Genomic DNA, 18,067 nt, shown 5'->3' with positions numbered 1-18,067 from the left:
CTCTAATTCAGCTATTAGTTACAGAACACACATTATACAATTATGTCAAAGGTAAATGAGCCTCACCAGGGGGAGCATCAGGTACAAACCTTATTTCACTTCCCCACATAACACTTCAAAACAAAAGAATAGAGCTGTTCTTCTATTAATCCTATCTGTGCAGTAATTCAGAAGGCTGGGGAATGCAATTACTGGCACAGAAGCACCAACAACACCATTGCCCAGGCTGAAGAGGCTTGAGCTTTCTACCTGACTACAGCCTGGGGCAGATAAAGCATCCTATCAAATAATACCATGAGGAGCCAGTTGTGAGAGGACTGCACTCTCCAGTGCTCACCAACAGATTCTGAGATCTGGTAAAATCAGAAGTCTTCAGGGCAGCTAAAAGTGCTGCCAGAAAAAAAGGACTGACACGTGTTTGAAGCAGGAGTAAGAAGGCTGGAGCAGAGCACTGAAATGGGGGGGCTGGTAAGAGCTGGCTGGGATCACCAAACATGCCTTAAAATGAGCAGCTGAGCACCAGGCAACAGAGCAGTGCTGAAGACACCTGGCTCTGAGCTTCTGCTAATACATCACTTGAAGTTCAGCTGACTAATTATTATACAAAGATTAACATTTCTCAGCTCCATTCAAGTAGTCACAAAAAAAAAAAAAAAAAAAAAAAAAAGGAAGCAAATCCTCGTTTTCCCTTCAAGTTAATACATTCTACCAGGCTGCTTAGAAAACCTGATGTATCCAAAAAACACAGCAGTGACTTTTGAAGGAGACTGATCACTTACACCACAGTTTAAGAATACAAATCTTTAAACTGTGTTAAGAAAGTCCACAGAAAGGTGTTTTTTAGGAGGATAGACAGACATATCAACAGAACAGCCCAAACTATGCAGAACAAGAGAATTAAGAATATTACTGCTGTCAGTCAATCTTTGCTCATGACTTATCTGCCTCAAAAAGCCCTCTTGATTCAATGGCAACATTTGAAAATGTAAAAGAGATGCTTTGCTTTACATCTTCGTTGCACTCCAGAACTCAGAGCCAACAAAAGCAACAACGGTTTTGGTACAGATTACCCTACTCAACAAAAAACTCAAGTTTCAAATGAAACTCCAGAAAATATATTTACAAACAGATGAGAAAATCTTTACTGGGCAAAAAAACCAGATTACTGCTTTAACCTGGTCCAAAATGGACAATCTCATTTCCTTCCTGGGCCTTTATTGTCGCTTCTTCCCTCCTACCAGAACCAGAATTTCTTTCACAATACAGCAAGATGAATCAGGAAACAGATTTAGTTAAGAGTTAACTATATGATTTGTCAGGTTTATTTTCAGCAGAATCAGTTCACTGCTCATGTATATCAAGCTGTGCTACCACAAGAGAAAACATGAAGTAGTATGGCAGATTGCTGCTGATCCGTGGAGTCAGATTTTCACATTTTGCAAATACACAAAAGACACACTGCTGTTCCTGAGCAGCACATTAAAGCAAAAAAAAGGAGGTATATCCCTCCTAGTAGTACAGTGAGCTTGTACTACTCTGCTCCTTTAAAAAAAGCAACAAACACAACAATGAAAAAAGCAACCAAAAAAACCCCAAACCAACCAAAAAACGGGCCACCTTCAGACACATAGTTAAGCAAAATATTTTGTATTTTTCTTCTGTTGATAGATCCAGGGGAAGACTTAAAAGATGAAACAATAAACAACCAAAGCAAATGGAAAAAGACAGGATGAGTACTATTTTGATCTGAAATCTGGGACAATTAATATTATTATGCTGGAAAACAAAGAAGACTGTAGGCCTTGGGTACTCATAAAGCTTTTAGTTAGACAAAAACCAAAACAGTACATCTTCAAACAAGAGTTGTTACCTAAATGGATTTGATGGATGGAGCACTCAGTGGCTAAGGAACTGGCTGGATGGTCCCACTTAAGAGTTGTGGTGAACAGCTCCACGTTAAACTGGAGACAGTGAGGAGTGACATTCCTCACTGCCACCACTGCTGTTAACATCTGTCACCAATGTGCACAGTGGAATTGAGTGGCATCCTCAGCACATTTGCTGAAGACACCAAACTGTGTGGTGAGGTTGACACACTGGAGGAAAGGGATGCCATCCAGAGGGACCAGGACAGGCTTCAGAGGTGGGCCTATGCCAACCCTGTGAAGTTTAATAAGGCCAAGTGCAAAGTCCCACGCTTGGGTCAGGGCAATCCCAAGCATAAATACAGGTTGGATGGAGACTGGATCAAAAACAGGTCTGAGGAGAAGGTCTTGGGGGTGATGTTTGACAAGAAGTTCAACATCAGCTGACAGTGGGTGCCTGCAGCCCAGAAAGTCAACTACACCTTGGGCTGCATCAAAAGAAGTGTGGCCAGGAGGTCAAGGGAGGTGATTCTCCCCCTCTGCTCTGCTCTTGTGAAACCCCACCTAGAGAACTGTGTCCAGTTCTGGAGCCCCCAGTGAAAGGACACAGAGCTCTTGGAGTTACTGGCACAGGCTGCCCAGGCAGGTTGTGGAGTCTCCTTCTCTGGAGGCACTCAAACCCCACCTGGATGCATTCCTACGTGACCTCCTGTAGGTGACCCTGCTCTGGCAGGGGGGATGGACTCAATGGCTCTTTTAAGGTCCCTTCCAACCCCTAATATTCTGTGATTTCTGTGAGTGAGTCCACTGAAGGGCCACAAAGATGATCAGAGGGCTGGAGCACCTCTCCTGTGAAGACAGGCTGAGAGAGTTTGGGTTGTTCAGCCTGGAGAAGAAGAGGCTCAGGGGCAATCTTGTAGCAGCCTTCCAGTAACTGAAGGAGGCAAACAAAAAAGCCAGAGGACTTTTTACAAGGGCATGCAGTGACAGGACAAGGGGCAAGGGCTTTAAAGTGGAAGAGGGCATATTCAAGTTATAAGAAACTCTTCACTCTGAGGGTGGTGACACACTGGAACAGGTGCTCCAGAGAGGCTGTGGAGGCCCCATCCCTGGAAGTGCTCCAGGCCAGGTTGGATGAGGCTTGGATTAACCTGATCTAGCAGGAGGTGTCCCTGCCCATGCAGGGAGGTTGGAACTAGATGATCTTTAACATCCTATGATTCTACAAAACTGCCCAAAATAGCCATATTGTCATACACCACTGCATGAATCCTTGCCACCTTTTCATCCTAAAGACTCAAAATGTGCTTCTAAAAAATACTATTAGAAAAGCAGCAGCAACTGCCTCCCAGCCTTCCCCTGCTGCTAGAAAAGCTGCAGAATTGTCATTTAGCTAGCAACCTACTGTGTTCCTGAACTACAATAGCTGCAATAAGAATTATCTAATAGATCCCAACTGACAATAAATACAGACATATACTCATCCTGCAGAAAGCAATACATTTAAGAGAAAGGATTGGCAAAGCTTTCCAGTAACTGTAAAATACTCATCTTCAGAAAAAGCAGCTCCATTTTGAGACACACTTGGAACCTGGGATTGCAGGAACTGTTCATGCTAACTAATAGTTATTGCTGATTTGAGGTTAAATCTACTGAACACTTCAGACAGACAAAAGAAAAGCAATTTAATCACAAATATAGTCAGCTAATCCAACCCTTCACAAATGTTTGATGAACTCAACTTGGATTTCGCTCTGAGAGAAACCTTAAGCAGAAAATTCCTCTGGGCTCCTCAGTGGAAATGCATACTCAATCCTCTAAATCCACTTAAAGGTCATGAACAGAAAAGCCAGGCCTCCAAAGTCTCTCCCCCAAGCTGCTTCAGGTGAATCAGAGCTCTAAAGGCTATTTTAACACCCAGCAACTCCTAATGCCATAATACTGGAGTACTGGAGTATGGGGAGAGACTGGGCATGGTTGGACTGCAGAACTCCACGTACATCCCTGAGAGGGAGAGGTGGAACAGAAGGGCATCACAGGAGGGCCAAGTGTGCAGGACTAATAGATGAAAAAGACATCTTTCTATTCTGAGAAAACCCTCTCACAGCAAGCAAAGTCAGCTTTACACCTTCTGTTATTCACCAAGGCTGACAAGGAACTCCAGGATAAGGAGAAATACTTTTGACCAACTACAGATAATATTGAGACAACGTCCTTTGGAAAGGCTTCGAACTTAGAACACTACATAACTTACAATACAGCCTTAAAACAAAGACTGCATTTTGAAACAGATTAGCCTTTACCTTTCTTAATTCCCTTATCTCTCAGGTTATCATTTTACAGGAATATTTTTCTACAACTAGAAAAAAAAACACTACCAAAACTTGAAAAGACAAAAGTAAATTTGTATACTGCAGTAATGCCTATACTCCTTCTCCTGATACAGAAAAAAATGGAAATATATCTTATACAAATATACACTCCTTCAATACATGCCAATAAATTTTTGCAGCACAGCTGCCAATTAAACTTCTAATGTTGTAGAAATAGACTTCTAACAGTATTAACGGTCCTAAGCAAAACAGCCGAAGGTTTTTCCCTGTTTTCCAAAGACTTTCCTCTGAATGGAAAAAAAAGTTTAGAAGTTTTAAAAGCTGCCTGCATAAATACTTTTTTTTTTTTTAATAAATGCTCATTTCCATGGGCAGTCACGTCTGTTGAGCAGCAGATGGTAACAATACAATAGACATTTTTTTTACTCCATCATCACCTCTCCGAAGATAACACCTGTAAGTGAACAGATCAGGAAGAGAATCTATGCTCTTCCCCACCCTAAGTCTGTTTCCACAGATAAAAACAGCAACAAGTATGACAAGCACAGGCCCATTCACATGCCAGCTTCAGCCTCCCCAGCATGAGTAACAGCACCAGCACCAGCATGACAATACAAGCCCTCTACATAGCTCAGCACTCCACCATTTCACCAAGCCAGAACAACTTCACAGCCTGCACTCCTGTTCAGTAAACTCCCTCCTCCTCAGCATGTGCCATCACTGCATGTGTTTATACACATATGTATAGACACACACAGAGTCACAGGATAATTCACCTTGGAAGGGATTTCAGCTGCCTGCTCAGAAGCCCCAAATCAGAAACACAACAGTATAACTTTTGCCAACATAACTGCAGTAGCTGCAGCAAGTATTCTGCCAGTATGGCTTATATAAGTATTTCCTTTTTATTCCAATAAACACAGCTATGCAGCAATGTCCTGACTGCATTCTCCCACAAGCCTGACTGGCTGACTCACCTCCCCACCTCTGACCCCTTCACATACACGTTCTCCAAATTTCAAGTTCTTCTTTTGAAGCAAAGTTAAAGCACGCTGAATAACTTCCAAGATTATAAAGACAGCTAATGACCTACACTGGTGTATGCAATTTGGATTAGAAGAAATAGTATCTATTAGACAGAATACTTCAGAAACCCTTAGAGCAGGATATCTCTTACTGCAACAGCAGTGTAAGAAGGTCCATTAATTAATTTCATTAAAGAGTACTGCATACAAATGGATGAAAAAACAAAACCTGCAAAGAATCTTGGACAGAGACTGAGCTAATGCCTTGTATCTAACAAAATCAAAACCAAGATCCTCTAGGTCTCCCAAAGCAAATAGTTTAACAGAGTCTTTTGAGATTTCTTCTATGTAGTCTATCAAAGTGATAACATGTATCTTGGTGTCTTAATAATATTTCTAAGATCTGACCCAGAAATGCTGTTACACTGCCTGGACTTCCAGGCATTTCTCAGGCTTTATTTGAAACAGAAGTTCCCTTAAAATTGCAGCAACACTACTGAGTATCTCACCACATTGGGAGACATTATTCACACATTATTATTATTATTACACATTAGAAAAAGATACAACAATTACCTCAAAAGATTTTATGAAATGCTGGCAAGAGTGACTATGCAAGTTTTTCAAGTATCTACTATGGCACCGAAACATGTTCTGGTGGTAACTTTGGAAGCCACCAGAATTACCTGTGTGTTTAAAAGAACATTATTTCAAAACAATTGCTCATTAAAATAAAAACCTGATCTTCATAGCCAGCAAGAAGCCAAAGGTAAACTATAAAGAAAAGAGCTGTCTTACACAAAAGCTGAGGAAAAGGAGATAAAGAACTTTAAACCAAGTCAGAAACAACCCACCAACAAAAAACACCCATCTGTTGTGCAGGCTCACAGTTACATTAGCATTAAAATGCCAGATCAGGAAAGTATGCCAACTTTGTTGCACTGCACCTTTTCTCTTAAATCCTACTGTCTGCACTGTCTAAATTATGGCTAGCAATAAAACTAAATAGCAATTATGAGGACTAATTTATTAGCTGCAAAATCTCCAAAATACCTTTAATTGTTTTAAGAATGAGTACCTGAAATACAGTGAGTAAAAAACTCATGAAAGTCAATAAAGCAGATTAAAAGTTAAGACATTTAATCTATTCTCAGCACTTACCTGACCCTTACAAAATACTGCATTGGAGCTGAACACATTGAAATCATAAGTAATCAGTTAATTCATAGACATTTATTTTATCTAGTAAAGTTCAGGCTCCCCAAAATTAAAATTAGGATGGATTAAGATTGGTAACAATACTGGACTATGTGACTTCTTAAGAGCAATGTCTTAATAGATGTATTCTTCATAGCTGAATTTCTTTCCATGTACTTTCAGATATTATATGTATTTACACACATTGATATTCTATTATGTATATTCTATTATGTAACAGTGTACTGTATATTCACATACAGTATGTGCATTTCAGTATTTTACCTGCATAAGAAACATTTCACTTGTTAACAACACAGTCACCACATGTGATAGATTTTCATTCTGCAGCTCCTCCCCACCTCCCCCTGCCAGTTTTATTTTAAAATCCTATTACAATCAGTTATTCACACAAACAGTGCCATAGACATGTTTGTGTACATATCTAAATATGTAAATGGTTTAAAGCCAATGAAGGCACAAGTGCAGATCCATAATTACTTAAAGAATCAGAAAAAAATGAACCTGCAGATATTCATAACAAGGGTAAAACCTGCAGGCAATTTTTTTCTCTATCTTGTACACACACTCTTGCTTGTCAGAAACTTTACTTTGATGCTACGCTGCAGTCCTGTTCAAGACTCAGATAAAAACAACAGTAGATACATTTCATTATATTTACTGGAATGATAGGATATAGTATGATACACACCGAAAAATAAAATTATTTTAACTACAACATAATTTGGTTTTGTCAAGTATCAAACTTTTACATTGCTAGGCTTTCCTACATGGTAGGTAGCAAAAGCTAGATCTGAACTTTGCTGGCCTTAAATAGAATCTGACCTTTGTTACATCCTTTATCAAACATCTCCCTTATCTGACAAGATCAAGATTTATTGCCATTTTTACTGAGAACCTGGAGAACTTCAATATAAAGCAAAAGCAAAAACAAGCAGGCAAAAAAAATCCATGTGGCTTTGTTTTCATCTAGTCAGCCATACGGTGAGCTGCTTGAAAATTCTTATGGCTATCAAAACTTTAAAATTCATCCCACTCATTCTCAGATTTTTATGGAAAGAATCACCTTCATCTTCAAACCATCTCTGAACTGTGGCAGATGCAAGCTGTCAATTGTATATCATACTGGAAATGGAAACCACTGAACTCGCTTCCTCTATTCTTAGCTGTCCTTTCACTCTGGTAACATCATGAAGAGGCTTAGGAAAGAGCAAAAATAAGCAAGAAGCAAGAATAACAACACATCTCCCAAAGATTACGTTTTTGATACAGGCAATTGAAAAAAAATTACACCAATCATTTATGAAGAGTTTTCTGTACTGAGAAAACACAAAAAGGAGAAAGTTCTCATGTCACTGAACTCGGAAACTGAATATCCTCACATTTCAAATGTAGTCCCACTTAAGTTCCATTCTGTGCATGAATACCTTTTAATCACCTGTCTTTAAGAATATTTCCCAAACCACTGTGCACAGTCTGTTCACATCTCTTAGGAGCACGGCCTACCAAAAGAATCAGAAGAATTAAGGAAGGAGAGGGGTGCATCTTGCTAGGTCTTCAGTATGATTTTGAAGAGACATAAGTGACTGAACACTCCTTAGCTAGGATGGATGGGCATTCAAGAAAACAACAGGTTCTGGTACATCTAAGAGTTCAAACATTGTTCTGTATTTATTAATAGTTCAACAAGCTGATCTTTCAAAAATTACAGACAAGTGCCTGCTGAATGGGTAATTAACCCACCTTAATGACCTTACTGCTTATACACCTGAATTAGAAGTCAGAAAATAAAGGTCCACTGCAGCTTCTCATTGCTGAAGATCAGTTTTGATACCTCCATTTTATGAGCTGCTTTGGAAAATGTGATCTGCAGAGACATTACAAACACCACATCTAACAGGAATATGAAAAAAATAACCATTTATAGGCTACAGCCTACTTTTACCAGCGTGCCTTTCCTTTCAGCAAGCAGCCTCCTTATCAGTACACAAACAACTTTTTTTTTTTATTTTTGCCACACCCATTTGAAAAAAACACCAAGGAAAAACTCTGCCAGCAGTAAACTGTATCATTACAGCATTTGGACCATTTTCCTACTGAAGATTTGGTATATACAGTTAAATGGTAGCTGCTACCTAGATGTTACAGGCCTCCTCACTGCTCTCAGAAGCCATTTTAGCATGTTCTAACTTGCACAGCAAAAACGATACAGACTTTATTCCTGCAAATAAGATTAAACTTGCATTGAAATCCAGATAGAACAAAAGTAACAAAATCCAGCTTTTTAACTTGCCAGTTCAAATACTAGAGAGAAGTAGCAAGACCTCACATTTCACACACACTAGTATCTTTGTTAAATCCCTCTTCTGAAGAGACTCACTAGTTATTCACCAGTTATTTTAAAACAAGGCAGAAAAACACTGGTTGAAAAAGGATGGGTCCCAAACACAATGTGGGATAAAGATCAAGCCACAGGTTCATTAACCACAGAAATTTCTGCAGGTATTATCACTGCCTGCAATGAACTCCAAGGTTAGAGGATATCATGCCATTCCTTCAGCTTTTACAGGACCCATTTTGAGGAAGGAAGGCAAACATATTAGTTTACCAGAATCCTGGATTTCTGTCCTCTCCCCAAGGGTAGGTGACCACAAGCCTTAAAACTGTACTCTCCTCTTGTATACTGGCCCTCGATCCTATCAATCATACTGGACCTGGAGCTACAAGAAGCACCCAATGAAAAACCAGAAATACAACTCCAAAATGAGCTACAAAGGAAGCAAGAAACCTACCCTGCCAGAACCAACCTGCCCATTTCAGGAAACTCCTTTTTCAATTACTCTGTGGCTCATTCATAGCATGGCAAAGCATCTCATTACGTAAAAGGTAATGTGAAGGAGGAGGGGAGGAAAAGAAACACCCTGGAAAAAAAAAATCAAATTCTTCTTGCCAACTAGGCTAGAACAAAGCTGTGCAGGAATGTAAAAATGTTCTTGCTATGACCAGTTACGAGATGACACCTTCCTAGGTGAGAGATTAACAGCAAGCTCATCTTGCTGCATTCATAATTCCCCATGAGATTTTAATTGATTTACATCAATAGAAATTGTATCTTTGTTCATTCAGTGTTTTACATTTACACACTTTATAACACCCATGGTCATTTCAAGCTGTACAGTGTTTTATTATTCAGCTTTCAACACAGAAGCCTACACTGAAATATACCTTGATATCTAGCAAAGGACAGACACACTCTGATCCCCCTAAATTAACATTCAAATATTCAGAACATATAACAGTATCCAGTTGAAAGGAAAGCCTACAAAGGATCAGGGAGCAGGGCAGGGGGGGAAAGGAGGCATGAAACAGAAAAAAAAAAAAAAATCCAATTTATTCAAGACTGAAGAGATGATTCTTGACTTATGCTTCATGAAGCCACCCTGGGCCTATGGGCCCCCACTTTCACACACAGCTCGAGTGTGAAACCTGCAGATAACATTTCTCACTCCTTGCTCTCCTTCATCAGTGCACACAGAATCCAAGCAGACCCACAACAGACACCACCACACAGCTTTTCCAGATACACTGCCTCTATCAAGACCATTCAAATACAGATACTAACATAACCAACTTTGCTTCATACTTCTAAAAGTCAGCTACACAGTTCTGCAAGCCTTTCTTCATAAAGAAAGATCTAAGCTGAAGCCATGCTTCTTCACAGGCTATGGACCTAAGCAGTATAGCCTATGTCTGCAAAACCACATGCACAAGATACAAAGAAAAATTAGACCAATGAGCCACTGTTACCTTATCTGTCCCTTTATTAATAGCTTCTCTGAGTTCTCTTGCCAGATTCACTTGGCTAGCAACCCCTCTGGCCAAAAGGATTTCAGTGAGTATCACTAGATGGGCTTTCTTCCCATGAGATATAAGTCTCTCCCTCAGAGCTAAGGAGTGTGCTCAGTTGAGCGTCCTCAACTTAATAAGCAGAACAGACTTGTTCTAGAACTGCCAGAAGTTAAAGAACAAATGACAGTTCTTTAAATAGCACAAAAACTGGTGAAGTGGTATTAGGAAGGAATTTGATTTTCAATTATTATAAGTTGGAACAAAATAGCAGGATTTAAACAGCAGCTCCTAAGAGACATAAGAGATACCTCACCAACTCTTTATTTCTGCAAAGACAACATACATGTAGCCACTAACTACAGCATGGCAGAAAATTGTTACAGAAGAATCTCAACTGTGTACTGTTCATTCCCAACCCCATCTCCCCAGAATCCATCCCTGAACTCTTCACGTGTCTGTCAATTATTAAACCCAGTCCCTAAGAATAAATGAAAGGCAAACCAGCAGTCTCACTGCTTTTCAGAGTTGATGACACCTTCTTCAATCTAACTGCTGAAGTGCAAACGAGTGGTACTTTTACTATCAAGTTTAAAATTAATCCTGTCACTTTTGGAGATGACTAAAAGCAACAAAAACTGAGGATAATACACTTACCTATATTTACTAAGATGTTCCATTGGTCTCATAGTACAAATACTGCTGCAAAGGCACATTCAGTCATATTGCCTATTCATAATGTGCCACAAAGTTACCATATGTGAAGAAAAAATCATCCCCCTTCTAAAGAACTTTCTTGTTAGCAGCAAAATATTACTGAGCTACTACTTGCTATACATTCTTTTTGAGGAAACAAGAAGGAAAACTTGCATCAGGACTTGTAAAGCATGACATGACAAACATTCAAGTTCAAAATCAGCCAATGTGAATTTTTTCAATGTTAAATTAAACAGAAAAAAGATCACTACACAAGGAAGTAACAACGATATATTTTTGAAAGTCTGGTTTCAGAATTTATGTTTTTACCTTTTGGAAGAAATTACCCTCTAACCAAATCTTAAGAATATATGATTGGCAGCAGAGAGATTAAGGAGAGTCAAGCTGAGTTTATGTGCTCTCTGCAGCTTCAGCAGATTTGCCACCGAATTCCAGGTCAGGGAGCTTAACATGTGTATAAACCAGTGATATCTGCACAGAGAAGTACTACTAGAAGACTGCTGTATATTTTTTTCTTCTAAGCCTGATAAAAATGTCTGCTGAAATCCAGCTGATTATACCTATACAGCTCCCTTGTATCAAGCACTTGCCATGGCTCACTCTATTCTCCTCCTTTGATAACAGCAAGAGAGTACAAGTATGACTAAGCCCCACTTTTGTCATCAGAATAACTTATTACAAAGCACAAGGCAGAAGGACCAAGTTCAGCTAATAAAGTCTGAGCTGAATTAGCAGACCTCTGTGAGGTATGACAGAGCTTCTGTATCAAGCACCACCAGGAAAGCAATAACTGCAGTACTGAATTCCACAAATATTTTAATGCATATCTGCTTCAGGTACAAAGAGGCGTGTTCTGCACAGGTCTTAAAATACCATCTTCCTGCAGTCTGACTGCACTGTGGTTCAAAGTATGAATCAAGGAACTGAAATTGTACAAGGCATTAATCACCAAAATGCTGGAGTCCATCCTAGCTTAACTGTAAGAAATCCCTGTTTTTACAGGCACTGTGGAAGTCCCCTGGTGCCCTACAACTGCAAGACTTTCCAGTTTGCTTTAAGTCAGCCATGTCTCTGAATAGTAAAAGTTTGAAGTCTTTTCAAACTCACTGTAGAAGTATCTGGATACAGCTCATGGATCTTTCTTCAAAGGTTTTAGTTCCTCTAATGCCAACTCTCTAAACATTTGACAGTAACAGATTGCTTGCTTTTAAGAGAAGTCATATTTTTGTAACTACAATGCAGCAGGTTTACTAAAAATCTGACACACTTCCAGACTAGCTTTAGGCACCACACAAAGAGCCCATTTCTACAGGTGCACTAATTTCAGAGGAAATGTAATTTCTTTCTTGATCTATGAAAAAGACCACTTCCAAAATTAAATGCCATCTTTCCATTAATCTTTCTATACCCATACAATAACTAGATCTATCTGATCTGCCTCTGAACATCCTGCAGCATGAGACCTTCCAGCTGCCAGGCTCAGGCTGTTCAGCAGCACCCTAGAGCCAGTCTGTTAACTGGCAGCACAGAGAACAAAGCTCACCTTTAGGTCCAAGTTTGTATTTTATCAAGCAATCCTTCAATTGTGAATCAGAGTACACTGGCTGACAGGTCACGTGCTTCTGGCTGCTCTGCTTTTAGAGGAAGTTAGGCTTTTTTTATTGCAAAATAGTCTGAATGACAATAAAAACAGATGGAGAACAGGTCTAAGTAACCTTTCTGGCTGAACTCAAGACTATTGCCATACAGGATCAGGAGATCCCAACAAAACTACAAGAAAGGAAACAAAAAAGTGTTTAGATGAGTAGATAAATAAATAAGTTTCCAAAGACACACATAATGCTAAGAAGAAATGCTAATGAGAAACATTCCCATTTGTTAATGAATATTTCACAGACTTAAGATTTTGCACAGCAAATTAGAATGGGAAGAAAGAAAGTGTATAAATAAAAACTCTACCAGCTAAAAAGGTGCATCTATTACTTGACTGCTGTTCCATCACTGAAGTTTACAGACTAGTTTGGAAATACAGGATGCTGAAAGAACGTCATCCCTCTTCATCTTAGAAAGGTTAATTGCTACTCACTTGTAAATTAACAGTTTCCAGCCTCTTTTATTTGTAAAGAAGTTTTAGGGTACTGTTTGAGATGGTGTCAATAATATAAGTTAACATCAGCAGCACATCAGTCTGCAATGATCAACATATTAGTGACTTTCTGAACACCTGAAACAAACATAACACTCTAAACTATGCATCCTGTCTGCTGGGGAAGAGAACAGCACTGGTGTAGGACTAAGAAGGAGCTGACACTTCACACCCAACTGTTTTCAGCTACAGGCCTTGGATTTGTAAAAGCCTCAAGGAGGTTCCCACATCCCTCTTGCAAGCCATATCTAGAAATGTTCTGTATAAGCTCAACTGGATTGCTTGGAGACAGGTGGACAGTGAAGAAGCTTCTCACTGCAAGATCTGAAGGCATTCCATACTCATAACTGGTGTGAATATTTCTATCTGATTAGAAAAAGGAACTGATTTACAGTGGCATTACTAAATAGAAACTCCAGCCTAACATTCAAACTTGTTGCAAACTGTGTTCATATAACCAGGACACCTTAATTATGCTCACAGAGCTCCAATGACTTTTCATTTTTTATTCTAGTCTTGAATTCTGTACAAAGTGCCATAATTTGGTGTATCATGCTCAGCTTCAGAACACTTATTTTATACATTCACTGAGCACTTTGATTTTATTGAATGGGTTTAGAAGCCTGGCAGCTGAGTAAGTTAACATCATACAACTGGATCAGGTGGAGCTTTTTCAAAGGAGCAAGGAAAATGAACGTGTTGAGGAAGTTGTTTGCACAGGATTGAATTGTTAGGTATAAATTCTGGTTTTTTTAGGAACACATGACAGGTTAAACAGAACACAACCACTACATAAGCAGATGGTTCTGTAACTCCTCATACAGGCAACACATAATGCTGCCTCTGGGTCTTCCATTGTTGCCAGGGTACTGAAAGTCAGACTCACAGTTCTCCAAAATAACTCTATGTGACTTTCTGTAATTTTCCATATTTGGATTTTTTTTTTTAAAGGGAACCTGACTCTTCCAAAGATGACAGTTCTTAAAACAGTCAAAAAAGCTTCTGTTACCCTTTGGTGATAAACTGAAAAAAAAATTTTGGAGGATGGGAAATATACCTTATTTCTAGATTGCTGATACTTTTTTTGTATAATGAAATTGGGAGGGGAAGTGTAAGGTTACAACAAAACTGAAAATTTCAAACCTGCAATACATTCTCCAGCAAATTCAGCTTCAACTGTTATATTAAATAAAATGGTTCCCTCAATGCAGAATACCAACAACATCTTTGACATTGCAGCTACTTTTTCACAGTGATAGTTTTAATGTAACTCTTAGATCTTCCATCACAGAAGAACATGTTTATTCCTTCTTCAATCAATCAGTATCCATTTAACTGAGCAAAGCAAGGACACTTTTATCATCACCTGGATGATTCTGACTAAATAGTTCAGATAGGTTTAAAGAAAAAAAAAAAAAAAAAAGAGAAAGAGAGAGAGAGAGAAGCAACCCTTACAACTCAGATTACAACATCCTTTCTATAAGAGTTGTGTTGTTCTGATTGGTTTCAATTAACCCCCCCTACATTATGACTCTTCTTTTATAAGAGTGGGCAAAATAATTTCACACTAGATTCTATTTCTTTGTATTCTAAGACTTTTATAGGACTCATGTAATAGCCTTGATAAAAGTCACCAAGGGAAAAATGTATTTTAATCCTATGCAGCTGTACACATCTAATAGTCTAAAAACTGCTTCAAACATACAGACATATGTTAATGGGTCTGGGTTAAACTAACTACAATACTAGTGAAATTAAATATCCTATTACATAAAGTTTATTGGCATAACCATGGAAAACAGGATCTTAAATAATTTCAAGGTCCTTTTGTGAAGACAGGGCAGCTATAGAAAATAGGACAGCAACACACCTAGCAGATAAAAAAAATGAAGAAATAGACAAACTTGGATTTTAAAATAGAAGTCTCACAAATACAAACACTTCAAACAAAACCACCAAACAAAACAGGTTATAAAAAAAAGTAGACCAGGCTAAAGCCTCCATTTCTTCGTTACAAAGTTTTTTAGGATGTACCAATACAACAGTAACCCTAAGGCTAATGGAGCAAGGAGGCTGAGAAACCATGGTCTGTCCTCTTGTAACAACAAAGTCAGTGGATAACTTAAGTATCAACTGACTTCAGAAAGCTAAACCTAATCTTGGCATTTCAACTAGCATATATTAATATATACTGTTTATACATCAATTCTGTTATTTCTAAAAGTTAAAACACCTTACCAAGAGAAATTCTAGCTTTCTCTTCTGAAGCCTCATGAACTCTTTGCTTCTCATGTCTTGCATACATAGAATTGTATCATAAAGCTTCCTATGTCATTTGAACTGAAAAAAACTTCAGTATTATATAGGAATGGCTTCCCCTGAAGTGAAAAGAACACTCAAAACATTGACTGGGCTGCTAGTGTCTGACAAGGAAAAATAAAAACACCGAAAGGAGTTCAGCCCCCAGTTCCTGTATGTTTGTTAAAGATCTCTGACCAAGCTTGAACTAGATTGTCCAGCTGGAGTAAGAGACAAGAGCCAGAGGTTATTCTGCCTTTCCTATGTAAATTAGTAACTCAGGAGCTTGTTTGTTTGCTAAGCAGATACCACACAGAGAAGACACCAGGTCTCACTGCCAGCCATAGCCAGGTGCAAGGCTCTGAGAGATGAGGGTTCCCCGCAGCCTGCTGCCCGCTGTGCAGCCTCACCACCAGACCTCGCCTCTGCCACCTCCCTCTCCATTAATCGCAAGGTCCCCGGAGAAGCCGCGCTGCAGGCCTAGGGCCAAGCGCATGTCGGTGGGGAAGTCCTGCGGGAGGCAGGCTTGCCAGCGAGCCCGAGATGTCATTTACAGGGCACCCACACACCCTGCGATTAACTTCATTTCGCCTTTAATCAGTTTCAGAAGCTCCTGGACGCCGGGTGGCCAACCCTGAACAAAGGGGGGGTTGGGAGGCAGAGGAAACTCTTCGCCTCCGAGGGGCTGGCAGCAGGTACGCCTCCCCCCTGGGGCACTCTGAGGGAGCGGGGCCTCTCCCGGGCCTCCCGTTACCTCAGAGTACCCCTCTCTCTCTCTCTCCTTCGCTCGGCGAAGGCTCCGGCCCGCTCTCCTCCCTAGGCCGAACGAGGCCTTTCCGCGGCTCCTCCGCAGCCAGGCCGCGCCGCCCGCCCCGCTTCGACGACCCGCGATCCCCCAGACCCCATCGCCCCAGCGGCGGCCTCCGCCCGGTGGGGCCGCAAGCGCCGCTTCCGGAGCCGGGGCCGAGCCTGGGCCCATCGCCTCCATTTTGGGGTCGGCGCAGCGCGGAGCTCACCTGCATGCCGGGCACTTGCACCGCCACGGGCGAGTGGGCCATGGCGGGCTGCAGCGGCCGGGTGCCGCCCGCTGCTCCCCTCTCTCGGCCTCCCTGCTCCTGGGCGACGGCGGGGCCTGGAAGGACAAAGCGGCGGGGAGGCGGCTTTAGCGCGGGCCGCGCTCCCTCCTTCCCTCCCCACGGCCCGCCCTGATCGGCGGCCCCCGCCCGCTCACCTCGCGGCCGCGGGACTGGGGCCGAGCTGCGCGACAGGGGCGGGAAGGGGGTCCCTAGCGACGCTCTGCCATACCCGCCCGGCTCCTAGCAGCGGCCCGGCCGGCTGGAGCCGCTCGCCTTGTCCATGCCCCCCCTCCACCCCCTCCCCGGTTCCGGCGCTGGGGCGGCTGCTCGGGGTTCCCCGGAGAGGCGTGCGGAGTGGCTGCTCTCGGCACGGCCGGGCTCAGAGCACCATGTCGAGCTCTGGCAAGAGACAGAGGCGGCTGCTGTGCGGCTGGACGGCGGCAGCTTCTTCCGTCTTAGCTTCGGCTTTGCGGGGCGGAGCTGCCGCCGCCGCACTGGCCACGGCGTCAGCTGCCCCCGCCTCCTCGGATGGCTCGGGCCGCCCGCGGCGAACGGGCAGGGGTCGGGGGGCAGAGGGAGGGACCGAGGTTCCCCGGAGCGGGCCGGGCTCGGGGTCGGGGCCGATGGAGATGTTTCGGGGCTCCCGGGGCCCCTCGGGCAGTGCCAGGCGGTCTGGACAGGGTCCTGTGCCCCTCAGACAAGCTGTCACAGGGTCCCGTCCCCCCACACACTGTCACAGCGCCCGGACCCCCAGACACACGGCCTGAGCTCCTGGCACCCCAAGAAAGCCAGAGCTTCTGCAACCCAGAGACACGGAGTTGCCAATAATCGAGTGAATGTTTTATGGCTTTTATTTGCTGTTACAACGCAAAGAAGGGGGTGTCTGCTCGGCTCGGGCAGCCAGTCGCAGCGCGGGTAGTGTGGACAAGTTCGATGAATGCCGGTTCGGCTCCCAGTTTGGGTTTGCTGGTTTTCTTGCCTCCCCAGGAGGATTTCCCACTCGGGCCAGCTCTTCACCAGCCCTGCCCCAGCTCCTCTGGGACCCTCTTACCAAGCACTTTCCTCATAGCCACCTTCTTCCCCCATGTCAGGGGTCCGGTGGTCTTTGCCCACCATGTTCTGCTGTGCCCTGAACAGGAAAACAAGCAGTGGTTTTGGGTGACATTTTCCCCGTTCATACGTGAGTCACCTCTTCGTGTGTGTGATTCACATCTCTAAACATGACAGTCCTGCCAGTTACTCAAGCAGAGCTAAAACCAGTATCTTTTATGGCACTGGTCCTCCCCTCACCCCTCTCAGCAAGAATATAGAAATCACATGGGCCTGTTACATATCCTCATGGCTACGTGAGAATTTCTCTCGAAGTCTATGGGTCTAAAAGCCAAACAAACAAGGTAAATGGGAGATTCTGGATTGTTGGTCATACTGGAGCTACCCAGTTCTGAGAGTAGGCACCTTCAAAAAGAACAGGAGACAGTCTCCCTCCCCTATAACTCCAAGAAACCCTGCACTGTGGCAAGGAATACAAAACACCTCTGTTTAA

At 42.1% G+C, this 18,067-nt stretch overlaps 1 protein-coding gene across 1 annotated transcript in view; it reads right to left on the bottom strand.

Moving 5' to 3' along the window:
* The window catches only part of STK26 (serine/threonine kinase 26), a 34,190-nt gene extending 17,157 nt beyond the window's left edge, over positions 1-17,033 (bottom strand). The window contains exons 1-2 of the mRNA XM_071758288.1: positions 16,680-17,033; positions 16,465-16,580 (exon numbers count right to left, since the gene is read on the bottom strand). Coding sequence (XP_071614389.1) covers positions 16,465-16,506 — 42 coding nt within the window. The 5' untranslated portion in view covers positions 16,507-16,580; positions 16,680-17,033. The remainder of the gene's footprint in view (positions 1-16,464; positions 16,581-16,679) is intronic.
* Positions 17,034-18,067: the final 1,034 nt, after the last annotated feature.

This window comes from Heliangelus exortis, chromosome 14 (genome assembly GCF_036169615.1).
Source record: "Heliangelus exortis chromosome 14, bHelExo1.hap1, whole genome shotgun sequence".
Lineage (NCBI taxonomy): Eukaryota > Metazoa > Chordata > Aves > Apodiformes > Trochilidae > Heliangelus > Heliangelus exortis.
The sequence above is the reverse complement of the archived record's forward strand: the minus strand, read 5'-3'. Positions and strand labels throughout refer to the sequence as shown.